The sequence below is a fragment of the Thalia democratica genome, chromosome 1 (assembly GCF_965202585.1).
Source record: "Thalia democratica chromosome 1, ktThaDemo2.hap1.1, whole genome shotgun sequence".
Lineage (NCBI taxonomy): Eukaryota > Metazoa > Chordata > Thaliacea > Salpida > Salpidae > Thalia > Thalia democratica.
In genome coordinates, this window is record NC_139165.1 from 88,837,127 (window position 1) to 88,854,252 (window position 17,126).

Sequence of the window (17,126 nt, forward strand, 5' to 3'; positions counted from 1 at the left end):
TAAATAATAGTTTAGTTTAAAATTAATCTAAATTTTATTTGTTAAAATAATTGTTAAATAAATATATTTAGTTTTGTTTTAACAAATGAATAAGACATTTTATTTTCTTATCTACACAATTATATTTACTTTAATTTTATTTTTACAATTTCAAGTAAGTGGCTCATTCATATCATCTACATTTCCATTAATTATATTTAATAAACAAATGTAATAGAGTTTGAAAAAGTTAGCAATGAAGAAAAAATTGAGAACCATCTTTCTATCTTTGACACTGTTTGAGTCATCCTTCATTCCATAGAAGCTAATCGTGTACATTCAAAAGAACCCAGTAGCAATTGTAACACTCCTAAGAATGATTTTACATAATACGGATATTTTATTTTATAAAAAACTTTTCACAAATTTGTTGTATATTTTAATTGTTTTACATTTTAATTAAATTTAGTACTTATTAGTCACTTTAAAAACACTTATTAAACAATTCTGATTGTGCAAAGAACTATAGTGATAGAAACTTTTCAATTATAAGTAAAGCTCGTAACGATTATCACCTAAGTGCTTTACAATCTTTATTTATAAAAACATGCAAACCTAATTTGTGTAAGCAACAATACGTTTATATATCTAATCTTTATAAGTTGTTATAGATTAAATTAAAAGAAAATTTTGAAAGTAAAATATTTCTTTTTTATGTTTAATTTTATTTGAATTTTGTCGCTTATATTTTTATTTTTATTGTTGCTTAACTTAGTTAAATTACTGATCAACTGTTTTATATATGTATTTATGTGTGTGAATGTCTAATTAATTTTTGCTCAACTATGCTAATTAGTGTTAATTGAATTTTTCTGATGTAACCTCTAACTATTTATTTACTCAAAATTTAATCTTAAAATTAGTTGCTAACAAAAGTAGTTCAAAAGCGTTAGCCGAAATCGATTTTATTTGTTGTTTGCTTTAATAAAGATGTTTTTGAATGAATATTGTCTTAGATTTCTGTACAATATATGTAGTACTAAAATGTTATATACTTAGTGACTTTAGGTAAAGAAAAGTAGAAATCAGTTTCATTGTACTTCAAAACATTAGAGAAAGAAGTGTCTGCAATTCGTACAGGGTTTCTTAAAGTTATAATAACTATAGCAATTTCATAAGTTTGGGAAGCCTTAAGCTCAAAAAGGGTCAATAGAGGGAGAAAGCGACTAGTAAAGGGGCCATAACTTTAAACTTTCACTAGATATTCTTGTCGATAAAGACATATAGAAAGGTTTCAAATGTACTTAAGGGTAGTTTGGAAACTTACACTAGACACTCTAGAAATAATGTTATTGAGCAAAGAATTTTCTAAGACGTTTTTATGATAAATTTTTTGAAATTTTATAGAATGGTTGTCATAGCAATTCAATTTCATAAATAAGGCCTTATGAAAAAAGTTTGTAAAACCTTGCTGTAGTAAATAGTCAATAATAATAGTTAATTTAGTTTTGCAAAAAAAAAGCAAATATAACAAAAAAAATTCTTGATTGTTCTAATATCGTTTAAATAAGTTTTTTAGAATTTTTTTTTGCGAACATAAAGTATTTATTAATACGCGAATACACTTGTTCACAGCTTGAAATAAAAAAAAACTTTATCTCACGATAAACCAAGTCATTTAAATTAAAGATGAGCCACTATAACAAAAAAAAACAAAATAAAATAAACATGATAGAAAGCATATAAATAGAAAGTAAATCTAAGTAGAAAATCAAAACTACAAGCTAAGTTTTGGTAATAAAATATAAATTTTAATATTTGACCAACTACCATATTCCTTATTAAGGTTTTTAAATGCACTACGTTCCATATACGGACTCTGCTGTAGTGCTAAAGTTTTCTTACAGTTTTTACTGATAACCTTGTAAATAAAAGTTTTATATATTTTTTTCAGTTATAAAAAAGTTTAAAAGAAAGCTTCTTTATTGCACTCTTAAAATTGTTTATATATTTTTAGTATTTTGTTATACTCCTTTTTCGAGTTGGTTTAAATTCATCATAACAATCAGTTCATTTTATTTAGTAACAAAAACTGACATTCAGGTTTACCATTTTACAAGTTATAAGATGTTTTTTATTTATTTTTTGTGTACTTTATTGTTTTAATATAAGTCGCTTGTATAAGGTTCAAATGACATTATTATCGTTAGAAAAAAAAACATTTTCTTTTTTTAATCTAGACAGATTGTGATTGTTATTTAAAATATTTGTTTTTAAATCTAAGTTCAAGAAAATAAGAAACAGTTTAAGAAAATTGATAACTTTGTCATTATGGTTCTTTTACTAAAACTTGAATTAACAACTTTGCTTACTTTCGTTAAAGCCATAATATGCAATTATCAGTAGTGGTAAAAATTGAAAAGTTACTGATAGCAACCTTTGCTGCTTTCAAAATGTTTGAAGATTAAAACTTTCAGTTTAAATTGCAATCCTATTCATAAGTAACTAACTGCAAATGTGTTTGTTTAAAGTTCATTTATTTTTTTTGAAATATATATTTTTTAATTTTGTAAAATCTTAAAATTTATGTTTTGATTGGATAAAAAGTACTTTATATATTATGAATTAAAATTGTAGTGTAATGAAAAAACTTTTTTAATAAAAAGGTCATAAAGTTACTAGGTAAGTTAAGTCATAATGCTAGTACCGTTTTATGTAAGTATATAGTTTATTAAAGAGTATTAGAGTGTAATTTCTCCTTTTTCTGAACAATAAATATTTTACAAAGGTTTGTGAATGGTTTACTATATTATAGCTCTATCAAAAAAATTAAAATATAAATTTCAATTAATCAAGAATAAGTCCAACACATATTGTTTATTAACTATTGATGTAAATTGTGGGCAAGTATTTCATGTATCAAACTTACACTGTTTAATATCAAGTATAGAGGGTCAAACATTTTATTTAAGTACATTGATCCTTATTTAAAAGCTTAAAGTGTATGTGTGCATGACTATTTAATTTCTTAAAACTTAATAATTCAATGCTTTTCATTGTCTTTTTTGATAAATATAAATATAAATAATAATTAATTACCAAAATCTTAATAATTAGACCTACATGAGCTTTTTATTTTATTATTTTTTTACAATACTTTGACATAAATATACACTAAGGCCATAGGAGGGGGGTAAGCCATGTTTTTTACAAGTTGATCTTATCTGATAAAGTTTTTTCTAAGCTTCAAGATACCTTTTATCATTTTAAAAAATGACCAGTCAAAGTCGGACCACATAATAGGTTCCCTACGGGAAGGGAAAGTTAAAACAGCAAAAAAAGACTATTTTATTTACAATCTATTTTCTACATTTTTCAAGCAATCTTCTTCAAATTTTCACAGTCTATTCTTTTTACAATAACAAAAAAAATACTTTGGAATTGAAAAAAAATTGTAAAGATACTTTTTTTTTTGTAATAAAATTAATATTAAAAATATTTTATAATTATAGATTATTAAAATTCATAAGTAAAGTTTTTCTTTTAATATAAGAAACATTTCCTGAAAATTTGAAGAAGATTGCTTGAAAAATGAAGGAGGAGGTAGATTTTTAGTGAATTTTAAAATTTCCAAGAAAATTAACCCCAAAAAATTTTTTGTCCATACGTTTGTATCTGAAACTTTTTGCAAAAATAAAAATATCTCAAAAGTTAAATAAAAACTGGCTTGTAGTTTGTACTTTGAGCTTTTATATAAAAGCCAAAGGTAATTTTTGTAAAAAAAAGTGTTTTGCCCCCTCCTATGGCCTTAAGTTTGAAAACTTACTAAAACAAAGTAATTTTAATAATATATAGTTTTATGTTTTGAAGGAGATTTTTTTTAACATCATAATCTAAGACATATATGAGTGTTTTTTATTTATTTATAAATTAATTACTTTCTAAGATGTAAAAATCAATTGAAGTGATGAAATTTGAATTTTTAAACACTTTTATTCTACAAACACTTTGTATAAAATAATTTTAAAAACATTTAGAAATTTTAGATATCATTTACTTTTTTTTAGGTTTTTTGTTATAAGTTTGTGTGATAGAAACTTTTCATGGCAAAAATTCTTTAAGTTTTAAAAAAAATTATGTTTTATTTTATTTTTCAAGCAATCTGTTTAAGTTTTCAGGAATTGTGGTTTTCAATATTAAAAACCAATTTTAGAAAGCATAATTGTGAAAAAAATTATTTAATAACTTATCAAAAAATAATTTTAGAAAAATAAATAAAATATTTTTTGAATTAAAATTAGTATTAAACTATAAGTTCTGTTTATAACACTACAATGACCTTAAATTAAGTTATATAAATTTAGTTGTAATAAACAGAACTCATAGATAAGATAAGGGACTTTCTTTCACATGTTGATCTTATTTTTAAGATTTTTTACTAAGCTAGCAGTTGCATTTTACTGTTTTGTAAAGTTCAAATTACTGTTTAAGATATAAGGATAAAAAGTCAAAAAGCTCAAAAGGTTCCTTATGGAAGGACTACAGTGATAAAGCAACAAAAGATTATTTTATTTAAAATCTATCTTCTCTTAAAGTTTTAAGCAATCATTCTGAAATTTTTTCAGTTTAATTACAACTAAAATAAACATTTCTATTGTAGAAAGTTTTTAAACTTTAAAAAGGTCATAAAACTTCTAATTATTATTTAGTTTTATATCTTAAAAATAGGATTTTTTCTTTTACTGTGAGGAAAGATTCCTGAAAATTTTAGTATAGTTGACAAAAATTAAAGGAAAAGAAAGATTTTTTCTAGATTTTTCAAAAATTTTTAGAAAATTACAGTTTTTTTTTTCTATTGAAAACTTATATATAACTAACAATATCTTAAAAATTAAACATTATTTTGTTTAATGAAAAGTATTTTATAGTATGTAATTATTGCTTTCATGTAAGTTTAATGCAAATTTTTGTTAAGGAAATGTTAACTCCCCTGCTTTGGCCTTAATTATAAAAGAAGAAAGTTTTTAAATAACTTTTTGATAGCTGCAATAAGGAAAAAATTATCAGTGAAAAAGTAATTTTTTGTCTCTTTAGTTTGTGACTTCTATAAGGAAGCCATTGATTGATTTCTCTAAATTTGATCATTTCAAAAGTTATTTTGAATTGAAATCAAACAGTAATTACTAGTGGGTAGTTATTAATGTAAAAGACAGACTATCAGAAAAATTTTATTTACTCCCATGCTGTTAACAAAAAGTAGAATATGTAACTAATAGCTAAATTTAATATCTTAGTTTTTTCTTCTCACAAATTTTTCAATGCAAAATATTTCAGTAAAACATACTAGAATTGTATTTAAAAATACAATGATAACAAATAAGAAATGGTGAATGGAAAACCTCAAAAAGCAATATGAGTTCGGAAGAAATATTGAAGTTGATTGAGAGCAGAATTTCAACAACTTTGTGTCCCAAAAACGACCAACTCAAATCATTATTCAGCAGACGAGAGTCATCTTCTGTTATAAATGGTTTTGTTGCAAATGAAGATCAAAAAGTCTTGTTTGTATCAATCAGAAGTTTTGAAGATGAAAGCCTGGAAGCCTTGCAAGCAACACTTACTCCACCCACTGAGGTGAAATAAAATATTGATACAAAAAACCATATAAAATACTTTAATGTTTAATACCTAGTTGTTTTATCACACTAAGTTTTCTTAGTTAAATAGTAAACATTTTCAACTTTTTATAAGCTAAATGTTAATTTATAATAACAATTTTTAGCAGGGTTTTGCCACATTTTCAGGTGTCTCAGAATTAGTTGATACTTTTTTTTGTAGTTTAGGTTTACTCATACTAGTTTTTTTTTGAAAAAATCAGACTTGTTTGATCTTTTTTGGAAAAATTAAGGATTTTTAAGGTATATATATTTTTTAATATCAGGCTAGTTTTTAGGACTTTATTATTTTGCCTAAAAAATATTTGTTTTAGTTTTTTGTTGTTATTTTAGTTTTTAAATTTAAACTTAATTATGAGTAATATTTTCAAATTTTTGGGTGATATATAAATTTCTTATAAACTCGACTAGTTTTTGGTCACTCAGTTTAGATTATTTACCTCAAAAACTTGAAACTCAGATGCGAATGGTTTTTTTTCATTTTAAACTTAAGGCCATAGGGGGAAGGGACAGTAAAATTTCTTTTTATTGAAATTTATTTTAGGTTTTTACATAACTACTTAAGCTACCAGTTAATTTTTACTGCTTGTTGAAATTTGAAGGAACTTTTGAGGTTAAAGCAATCAAAGTTAAAGGGTACAATAGGAAGGAGCAAACTGAATAGGGTAAATTACAGTATTTCACTAAAAATCTTTCTAATCTTTGAGTTTTTGTGCAATTGGTTTATAATATTGTAAGAATAATCTTTATTAAGATTTTAACAATTTGTGGCAAACTGATTTTTGATATTTTCTTATATCAAAAAAATACATATTTATTTTAAAGTTTTGGTCAGAAATGTTTTTTGTTTATTTATTTATTCTTGTTTCTACAAAATGTTTTTAATATCAAAAAGAACAGTTCCTGAAAATTTAAAGTAAGTTGCTTTAAAAATAAAGGAGTAGATACATTTTTAGTGAGCTTTTCAAAATTCTGAAAAAATCAGCCTTGAAACTGTTTGATTCCATTTGGTTACTGGGTTTTTTTTAAATTGGTTATGTTCCAAAAGTTAATTGATTTCTTTTATTCTATAGAAAGTATCTTATAATTTATAGTTTAAGCTTTCAAATAAGAGTCAATGTTATTTTTTGTATAAAAGAAAATATTAAACCATCTTATGTCCTTAAGTAGTGTTTTATACAATATAGCTTATGTAAGTAAAGGTTATATTTATTAAATTATATTAATATTCAATAAATAGGTACTATGTATCCTATGAGTAAGGTATTTTGTTTTACAAAAGCTAAAAGTTAGCTTTTACATAATGTAATCATCCCAATTGATGAAAATTTTATATTTATGTTATAAATCTGTATTTAATATCCTTCATTTTAATTTAAGTAACTTAAATTTTGAAAAGTGATTTAAGGTATTTAAAAAGTGTTTAGTTCTAAAAGTGTTACAAAAATGAAAATTAAATAAAAAACTTTAATTTTTATATACAAAAGATCTTTTTCACAAAATATAAAAATTCTTGCAACATAATTGAAGTTTGCTTGGAAATATACAGTAAAAAAAATCAGAAAATTTATTTGGGACTTAGGAGGTTCATATTTATTTGGGAGAAGTTTTTATTTTAGTTTTTTTGACGTTACAATACAAATTTAATAAAATCATAAGCTGTGGTAATAAAAAAATAAAAATTTGATACACCTTTAGCAGACTTGACAGAATGAACACAGATGAAAATACTTAAAAAAAATTGAAGTTTAAAACTAAGAGGTTGCCATCACTTGTTTTTTATCAATTTTAGAACAATTGTTATAGAATTTATGCATACATTCATTTGCAATAATCATATTTAGTTTATTACCATGAATAAAAATGTTCATGTTGTATATTATGTTGTTTAACTTTGAATATTTTTAACAGAACGTAGAAAAGTTCATTTGTTTTTTAAAAGATGATGATTACAATGATGAAAATAGCATCAGCTGTTTTGATGGTGATGATATTCTAGATATTGGTAGTCATTTTATAAGGTTATTTTATTTCTGAATTAATTTTTTCAATTAGTTTTTGAATGTTTATTGTGCAAAATGAGTATATAAAAGTATATGTGTTTATCTGTTTGTTTTATTTTTGGTTTTTTTAATGCTCAAAAACTTTTGTTAGCTCTCTTATTATAATATACTTACATACATGTTAGTATATACATACATACATGTTAGTTTTTTTTTTGCATACATCTAATCAATGGTATGTCTTTAGTTTGGTTTTTTATAAAATTACGTTAACATAAATATTAAGCATATAACTTTTAAAACTTAATTTTTTCTAATTCCTTTTTTTTATGTAATTAAAATGAGAATAAATAAAATTCTGAACTTTTAAATTTATAGTAAAAATTTAAGTTTTAATTAAGTTAAAAATTTGTTTTATTACCCTTTTTAAAAATTTTATAAAAAAAATTATCAATGCTTCAAAAAATCTGTAACAAAACTTTTTTAAAGTTAAAAAATAAATATTTAACATAAATTTTTTCAATTGAAAAAGTATTTTAAGATTTCTTACAACACATTTTTCTAAATATTGTAAATTTACTTGAAGTTGAGGTATTTACCTCAAAAAAGGTAGGATAAAAAAATGATTTTATTTATTTCTATTTATTTGTGATATTATATTTTTTCCCCTTAAGAAACCTATTTTTATCCCTGACTTTAATTTTCAGTATCTCAAAAATTACTTCGAATATTAACAATATCTATTATTTTTTTACAGTTTATTTTTATGAAAGAACCAATTTGTAGGAAAAAGTAATTTATGTCTCCCCTTATTTCAATTGTAAGCTGGTTTGTTAAAAACAATGTTTTTCAGGGACATTTATCTTCCGCTGATTTGTTTGAACGGGAAAAAGAAGAAGAAGAGTGCGGAACAGCTGAAAGTCTTGCAACTCCTTCACAACCTGATCTTGCTCATTGAAACTTCTCAAGCTGAAAAATCCGGACAAGTGTGTTGTTTGTTAAATGTGTTTAAAGTAGGGTTTATTTGAAATGGTCTTGTTTTAGTTTTATATATCAATTTTATATAGATTTTGGACAGTAGTTGTAAAATATTAAAACAACTTATCTCTAAAACTAGATACTAAAAAGGCAAACACTTTTGAGAATTTCTGCAAAAAAAAAGTATATGATTTTAATACAAATTTCACTCTAAAAATTACTATGTTGCTACTAACAGCTTAAAAACTATATATAACAGGGTTGCCACTTAACCTGGAAAATCCTGGATTTTGACAATTTTCACATGTTCAGTAGTAAAGTTTCGATTTGACTCAAAAAATCTATCATATATATAAAAATGTTTTGTCATCACCGAAAATTCTATTTATTAAAAAACATATTTAAAGTAGCTTTACAGTTTCTTTTCAAAGCCTTTATACTATTTAACACAGTTTCTTATCTTATACTTAACTTTAAACTAAAAATAGACCGAAAAAGGTGTACTTTTAAAAATCAGGAAGAAATTTGGAAAACCTGAAAAAAAACTTTGAAAAAACGAGTTGTAACTGTAATAATCAATTGTACTATATTGTCAGGAGCCACCTTTTTATAAAACATACCAATCTCAAATGAAAAATTTTTGTTCGAAAATATATTATAAATATTTTTATTCACAGACACACATCTTTTAACATGTAATTTAAATATATATGTTAACAGATAGTATTGCCACTACCCAGCCTGGAAGTGTTATCACAACTTGCTTTGAGCCAATCAAACCAGGAGGCGGTCATGCGTGTCCTCAAATCCCACGTTTCTGATTGGACGAAACAGATTGATGATTTGCTGTCGCGTGATCCACTGCAATCAACATGGTTTGAGTTGAATGTTTAAAATTTCGTATTGACTTTTTTTAATTGATAATAAATATCGGTTAATAAGTAATAACTTTATAGTTACGAAAAGTTGTTTAAAATAATCACTTTTAGTAGATATAAAATTTGTTTTATATGCTTCACACTTAATTTGCAATCAACAGAGATTGATTTTGTTGATACAATACAAGTATAAGTTAAACATTGTAACTTTTTTTTGATTTTTGATTTTTTAATAAAAAGTAGTATGTGCAATTATATAACTCGATAAACTTGAAACTTATTTTAAAGTTAGTTGTGGTTAATTATCATGTATTTTGCCTTGATGAAAGAATTTATGCAATATTGATTTTTTTCTAAGCGTTCTTTTTTACAAAAAACAATATAAACTACAGTGAGTTGGGTGGAACAGATGAGATGTTGCTACCAAAACATGAGTTTGAAATGTGGCAATGTTACATCAACGACATTCAGTCTGTTATGGATCAACTTGATTGTTAGTATTTTAAAAAATTAAAAAATTTAATTATTCAAAATTGATGTTTTTTTAATAACCTTTAGTTGTTTTTTAATTAAAATATATGCTTAAAAAAAAGTATTATTGCGAAGTTTCAAGTAGCCTTTAAATTTAATTTTTAAACAAAGTTTTATAGTGCAATTTTGTCTAAATTTAATTAAAAAAGGTATTATTTTTCAAAATCAAATACAAATATAATTTTTTGTAAAAATCTCAACCATTGTTACAAAAGTTTATGCATATCAGTACCAGTAGGAGATTGTCTAAGTCTTAATTAAATCTTCCAATTAAAAATTTTCAAAGTTTTAATAAAAGCTTAATTTTTAAGTATAAAAGCATTATTTCGTTTAATTAAAAGCCAAAAGTAATATTACTAGTTCACATTACATATTACAAATTGTATGAACAGCTGACTCAGTGCGAGACATACTGAACAACATAGAACACTGTGGTAAGTTGTGGATGAAATACAACAACTGCGTGTTTGAAATGGAGTGTCAGCTGAAGGAAACTCACAACAGGCTGGCTTTGTTCAACACTTTACTGGGCTGGATTGATAAAATAAAAGCTGCAGACGGTGTTGAAAACGTTATGAAATGTTAGTTTTGATGTTTGTGTTTCTAGTTTAACTTGATGTTTGTTTTCTACTACAGCAATTAAACATGCACTTGGTAGTGAGTTAGTTTTCACATAAAAACCATACTCAGTGTGTTTTTAGGAACAGGTTTTTTTTATTTCCAAAATTTATACACAGTTTTAAAAAAAAACTTATAAAGTTAAAATGTATCTTGATTTCGATAAGCAACAATTTTCAAGCAGTTCATTTTAGAAAGTTGTGATTGCTTTTGTTTAAAACTGTTATTTTATTTTTTCTCTAGAAAATAATATAAAAAGTAGTTCCATATAAGTTTTAATACCTTGTTATTTTTTTTACAGTTAAAAAACGTTGATGTTTTTATGTTGTATGTAAAAGGCTTTCAACAAGTAAAATTTGGTTTATTAATAATACTTTTTTAAATGTTTTGAAAAAATTATTACTTCATGTGTAAATGCAGTCATAGTAATTGTAACAGTGAGTACAGTTGACTTATTAGTTGCAAAAATTATTTCAGAATTCTTTGCTTTAAGCTACTTTGTTTTTTTATTAAACAACAACTTCTATCTCTTAATATCTATGACAAACAAAAAAACTATTAAAAAATAAATAATGAAAAAAGTAAGTTAATCAAAATTGTTCTATTTAATTCCATAAGCATACAAGTTAAGGTGTGTTATTAAAAGTAATCAAACAGATTTTCCACCACTACTGACAAGCATCAGACTTTTGTGGCAACACTCCAGTTATTATCACCAACCTAAATGTTTCAGACACCTACTTAAAATGGTGTCTAATGAGGTTCGTTTGAACTGAAATATTTTCATTTCATATAACTGTAATATACTAGCTCAATTTAAATTTTAAAGTGTTATAAGTCGTATTAGTTTTAATCAACTTACTTAAGCTTATAGAAGTTGTAAATTATTCACTTACATACATAAATATCAGCTGTTTTTTGTAAACTAAAAAATTTCAACATAATATTTTTATATTGATAGCAGTTTTTTTTTATTTTATTGACTTTTAAAATGGAGTTATTTCAAACAAATTATTCTCAACAACAGTTTTAATTGAAATATGTTTTAAACTTTAACATGTTTTTAGAAGTTCATTTTAAAGTATCTCTTGAAAGTTTTGCAAATGCATTGCATGTAATTACAATTTCAATGATGCATTAGCAGCAAAAGGTCTTAAGGCAGCCTGACTTCGTTGTAGTTTTGAAAGCTGTTATATTTTATTATCCTAACAGGTGGTGTTGAAAGCGAGAGGCATGGTGAACAGGGACATGTTTGAAGACGTTGATTTTTCATACAAACAACTGAAGAAAGCGTTGAAACTTTGCGCAGCTTTTCGTGGACATTACATTGATTTTAGAGTTCGTACGATAGTAAACACCTTTATAAAAGTCTTTGTGTTTGGTAGTTTTACTACTGGTAGTAATTATTAAAGTTTTAGTCAAGTAGTAAAAATTTGAAGTATTCCCTTTGATATTTTGCGGTAAGATTCTTAGTTTTTTTTAGGATATCTTTTCTCTATAAATTATTAATTTATTAGCTTTTTTTAGTCTTTAAAAGTATATAAAACATATACACTAAAAACATCCTAATGTGTATTATAAAAATAAAACAAAATTCACAATTTCAAAAGTTCATCAAAGTTTAAGAGCAGTTAGTTTTGAAATTTGCTGTTAACTATTCATAGTTCGAGATTTTGCTTGTTATTTTTTTCATACAAAACTTTATTATGACATCATATAGGAATCAGCGGACAAGTACAACAGCGAAAGGCTGAGGAGCAACAACGAACAGATGCAGTTGCCAAGCAGCAGCAACCCCATCATCGATATTGACATGTACGGTCCCCACGGATACCACAACTTCATCAAAATGCAGCAGCAAGTACGTAGAATGGACCAGCAACAACAAGAAGGTTTTTTTACTTGGTGTTGTTTGTTTTATCCGTTCAATCCTTTTTACTAGTCGTCAAAAGTAAATTTTTTGTTAATTTTAAGTAAAACAGGTCAGATTTGCCTTTGAAAATTATCACTCACATATATGTAACTTTTGAAATATTGTAAGTTTTATAAAAAGTTTCCGATACAAACATATGGACCGCAAATTTTTCGGGTCAATTTTCTCGGAAATTCAAAAAATCACTAAAAATCTATCTTCTCCTTCATTTTTTGAGCTAGAGAGCTTAAACTTTCAGGAAACGTTCCTTTTATAGTTTAAAGTACTTTAAATGTTGAAATTTCAAAAAAATTGAAAAATAAAAATTTCTGATTTAAAAAAGAAAAATAAAGTGTTTTTTTTTTTAAATAAAAATTTTATTTTTCAAAATTAATAAAATTCCTGCATTTAATCTTCATAAAATTCAATAATACACTGTCTGTGAAAATTTGAAGAATATTGCAAAAAAATGTAGGAGGTGATAGACTTTTAGTAAAATAATCTTTTTTCGTGGTTTAAGTTTGCGCCTTCTATTAGGAACCTATTGAGGTCACCGACTTTGATCGCTCATATCTCAAAAATTACTTTGATTTTTTCAAGCGGTTATAAATGTATGATAGCTCAGATAAAATACTATAAAGTAAGATCAACTTTTAAAAATCAAGGTGGACTCCCCTATGCCCTTAATTAGATCTACAACCGCTTTTTTTATTTCTTGAGAACATGTTGAGATATGGTCTCAAAATCTTTTTTTTCTAATTTTATTGTCTTATGTGTAATAACTGAAATGTGCAATCAGTTTATCTAACAAATAACAAAACTCACAGACTCTGAAGAACTGTCACCGTTGTGGATTAGTTCAAGGTGGCCCTCTCGTACATGCGACAGTTGCTTCAACAACCTGAACAATTTCGTCAACACGTGCAACGATACGCTCGACTTGCTGCTGAATTCCCGCCATTTTGCATCTTTATCAACACGTGACCAGTTTGCAGACGACAGACTGGTGAAAATTTACGAGGTTATTATAATTAACATTACAGTCTATGACTTCATAGTTTATCTGTTTGAGTATACTTCTTCTACTTACAGAGTAGTTAGACTTTGAGAATTAAAGAGTCCTTAGTTTTCTGGATTTTTCCTAAAAACTTAGAAAACAATTTTTTTCTTAATTGTAGGTTAAACAAACCAATATTTTTACGATAACTGTTTTGTATATGTTTTCTTTGATAAAATTTTCCTAAATACTACAAAAGCTTTCTATTTTAGTCAATAATGCTTTTTTAGTAATAATCTTACTACCATAAAAGTTTAAATAAATGTTTTTTTCAAAACAGGCTTTTACTCTGGCAACGTCACGATTCAAGCTCGGCAACCATGACGTCATGTTGCTAGGCAACAGTGACAATGTTGACGTCACTCAAACGAGCTTCAGCAAGTCGTTCTTCGAATACAGGAAGGTGATCAAGTCTCTCGAGCTCCAGGTAGCGGAAGTAATAAAAAACATGTTTGAAAAATCCACCACTCTTTACTCGCGTTTGAGGTAAAAATTAAATAAATCTTGATGACTTTGTTGTTCTAAATTTAGTTTGCTTGTATTTGCAAACATAAATTCTAATATCGTGTTTTTTTTTTCTTTACTTTTATCACAAAACTTTTAAGTATATGTATCTCCCTTTTATATCCTTTTTAAGGGATAAATCCTAAATTAATCTTGCTTAATTAAAAAAAATTTTTCTGTTATTAATGAACAATAATACTTTTTACTAAAAATTTTGTTGAAATAAACTTAATAAAATCTTAAAAACAATATTCTTACACTTTGCAGTCACATGTTTATAACAAATAAGCGTTTATTTTGTAAATAAAATGTTATATGGGTATGTTTATATAACACTTGTATCCGTATTTAATTAAAAGAATTTTCTTTTTTTCTTGTAAAAGTCAACGCTTATCAAAATAACTAATAAATTATACACTGAGTTTTCTTTCACGTTATTACTATTATTAATATTATTATTTTTTTTAAAAAACAACCTCATTTCGTTATTAATTTGTCACTAGTTTATAACATTTTTTTCTTTTTTAATTAGCTTAATAAACTTTTGATTAAGTTCACAAACAAAACAGAATAATTGAATGTTTCGAGGGCGTCATATCAAGAGAGGTGGTTCAAAATTTACTGAAAAACGAAATTGATGAAATATTACTGAAAACAAAGGAAGATTTGGAAATAGTGGAAAATATGTTCGCAGACAAAAATGATCCGAATCACAAAAATCTTCCTGGTTTTTCCTCAAACTTAGTCTGGGTTAGTGTTTAGTTTAAATTTAATTTTTTTAAATGCAGCAGTATTAATACATAATGTTTTGAAGGGAATTTAAATAACATCTTTAAAATAACTGTTGTATTTTTTATCTATTCTTTAGTTTTGCTCAAATATGTTATTATAGTTGCAGAATATTTATAAGTTTATTTATAAGTTTTGATGAAATTTATTTTATAATACAGTTTTAACATATGATATAGTTTTACTCAGTTTGACCAGAAAAGTTAACTACAAATTACTGCAAAATTAATAATTGTTTTACGATTTTATTAAGGATTTTCTTGATTATAAACAAGCAAGTTTTCTTTCAATGTTATTTAACGTTACGCTTTTACAAAACTGACCCATGAATCAATCCTCTTTAATTTTAAGTTACAATATGTTTTGTTTTTTCTGCGAAATTATCGTAAGTAAAATGTTGCTTTCTCAGCTCTTAATATTTATCACAAAACTCGTAAGAACATTTAGGAAATTATTATTTTTTAATTTTTATCAAACATTTGAAGTTTTTTTACTTCTAAAATACTGTACATTCCATAAGACAAATATACAATTATTTTTTGTTTATTGTGACATTTTCAAATTGTGATTATGAAACTCTACTAAAATCCAAATTAATAGAATCCGTATGTTTCCGATCCCTCCACCCAAAATAATACATTTATCAGTGTATTATATGTTTTTATTTTTCGGAAAAATTATATTTATTAAATTCTTTCAAGATATTTTAAAGCAGACTCAGTTTCGGTCAAAGACCTCTTCAGTGCTTATTTGAAAATTCTTATTCAAATAAAATTATATTAATGATAAATTAATAAGTTCGCACACGCAGGCGAAATCATTGAAGCGTAGAGCCAGGGAGCCAATCACGTCGTTGAAGCGATGCTGCCCTCAAGTGTTGGAAAGTGAAATTGGTTGGCAGCTGAGGGACAGATTGAACAAGATACTGAACGAAATAAGCATGTACGAAGCTGAACAACTGAGGATATGCGTTGAACAAGCTCAATCTTACCATTTCAAGTTTGACTGTTTGCATTATAAATGTACTTTAACTTACCGTTACAAATTTTAGAAAATGGTTTTGTGTTTGTTTTAGTGTTTAACGTCTGGAACATAGTTTCCCAAACTGGGCCAAGTGGCCCCTTTGGGGGCATGAGGTCATAGTTTGAAACTTACTTGGGTTATTTTGGAATTGATGGTGAACAGCATAAAATAGGGTCTTAGGCGGTTTAATGGTAACTTTTTTGGAGGTGCTTTTTTAATTTCTTTAAAGAGGGCATTTTGAGAAAAAGTTAGGAAAACCCTGGTTTAGAAAAATCTCATCATTTTAAGCTTCATGATTTTCTTGGTATAAAAAATTTACCTCATAAAAGTAGTATAGTTGCTTCTAATATTATATGTGTTTTATTTTTAGGAAATGCCCCCTGAACAAGGTTTCCTAAATAATTAATATAAAAAATTATTAAGAGCTGCTGCACTTGTAAAGTTTAAAAGTAATGTTTTACTTTGAAAACCTTTTGACTAAAATAAATTGCATAAAAATAAGGATATGTTCAAAGATTCTATACACAAACCACTTTTAAATATAAATCAATTAAATAGTTTACTTAGTTTAATAATAGTTTTAGAATATGCTTGTATATGATTTTTTATATAAAAAAGATCATGTAAAATGTAATTACTAAAATATTATAAATAGTATAATTGCAGGAACGATTTGAAGCAACCAGTGTTGATATCAACTGATGAAGGCAAATTGCAAGTCAATATGAACGTTGAATTCACACAAATCATAAGAGAATGCCAACTTTTGTCAAAACCGCCATTGAATGTAATTTGTAGTTGTAGAGTGATTTTCAATAAATTACAAAAATTCATTGATTTTAGCTCATCATATTTTGCTTGATACTAGATAGATCATTATTGATCGTAGAAGTTATTTACGATCTAAGAATTATTTTTTTCAAGTTTTGATCTCGCTTGTTAAAAATAGTTGTTGGTACATTCTAATTATTTGATTTGTTTACATAATATTGTAGTTATATAAGTTTAATCTAGTAAACTTAGTTAGTATTGGACAATTTTTCAAAGTTTATAAGATAATCTAACTTAAAGTAACTGTATTTTTACTATTCCAATATTCAAGTTCTTAACGCAATGTCACAAAATTATAAACACTAAAGTTTAGAACCAATTTTTAACACAACGGTTCAGACTAAATGC

The 17,126-nt window shown here is 25.3% G+C and overlaps 1 protein-coding gene across 1 annotated transcript in view; it reads left to right on the top strand.

Moving 5' to 3' along the window:
• The first annotated feature begins 5,391 nt into the window (after nucleotides 1-5,391).
• The window catches only part of LOC145840815 (uncharacterized), a 50,550-nt gene continuing 38,815 nt past the window's right edge, over nucleotides 5,392-17,126 (top strand). The window contains exons 1-14 of the mRNA XM_082948156.1: nucleotides 5,392-5,613; nucleotides 7,566-7,675; nucleotides 8,511-8,643; nucleotides 9,356-9,510; nucleotides 9,906-10,006; nucleotides 10,437-10,625; nucleotides 11,320-11,423; nucleotides 11,875-12,000; nucleotides 12,383-12,554; nucleotides 13,402-13,595; nucleotides 13,912-14,117; nucleotides 14,705-14,885; nucleotides 15,736-15,923; nucleotides 16,614-16,734. Of these exons, the coding sequence (XP_082804282.1) occupies nucleotides 5,392-5,613; nucleotides 7,566-7,675; nucleotides 8,511-8,643; nucleotides 9,356-9,510; nucleotides 9,906-10,006; nucleotides 10,437-10,625; nucleotides 11,320-11,423; nucleotides 11,875-12,000; nucleotides 12,383-12,554; nucleotides 13,402-13,595; nucleotides 13,912-14,117; nucleotides 14,705-14,885; nucleotides 15,736-15,923; nucleotides 16,614-16,734 (2,202 nt within the window). The remainder of the gene's footprint in view (nucleotides 5,614-7,565; nucleotides 7,676-8,510; nucleotides 8,644-9,355; nucleotides 9,511-9,905; nucleotides 10,007-10,436; nucleotides 10,626-11,319; nucleotides 11,424-11,874; nucleotides 12,001-12,382; nucleotides 12,555-13,401; nucleotides 13,596-13,911; nucleotides 14,118-14,704; nucleotides 14,886-15,735; nucleotides 15,924-16,613; nucleotides 16,735-17,126) is intronic.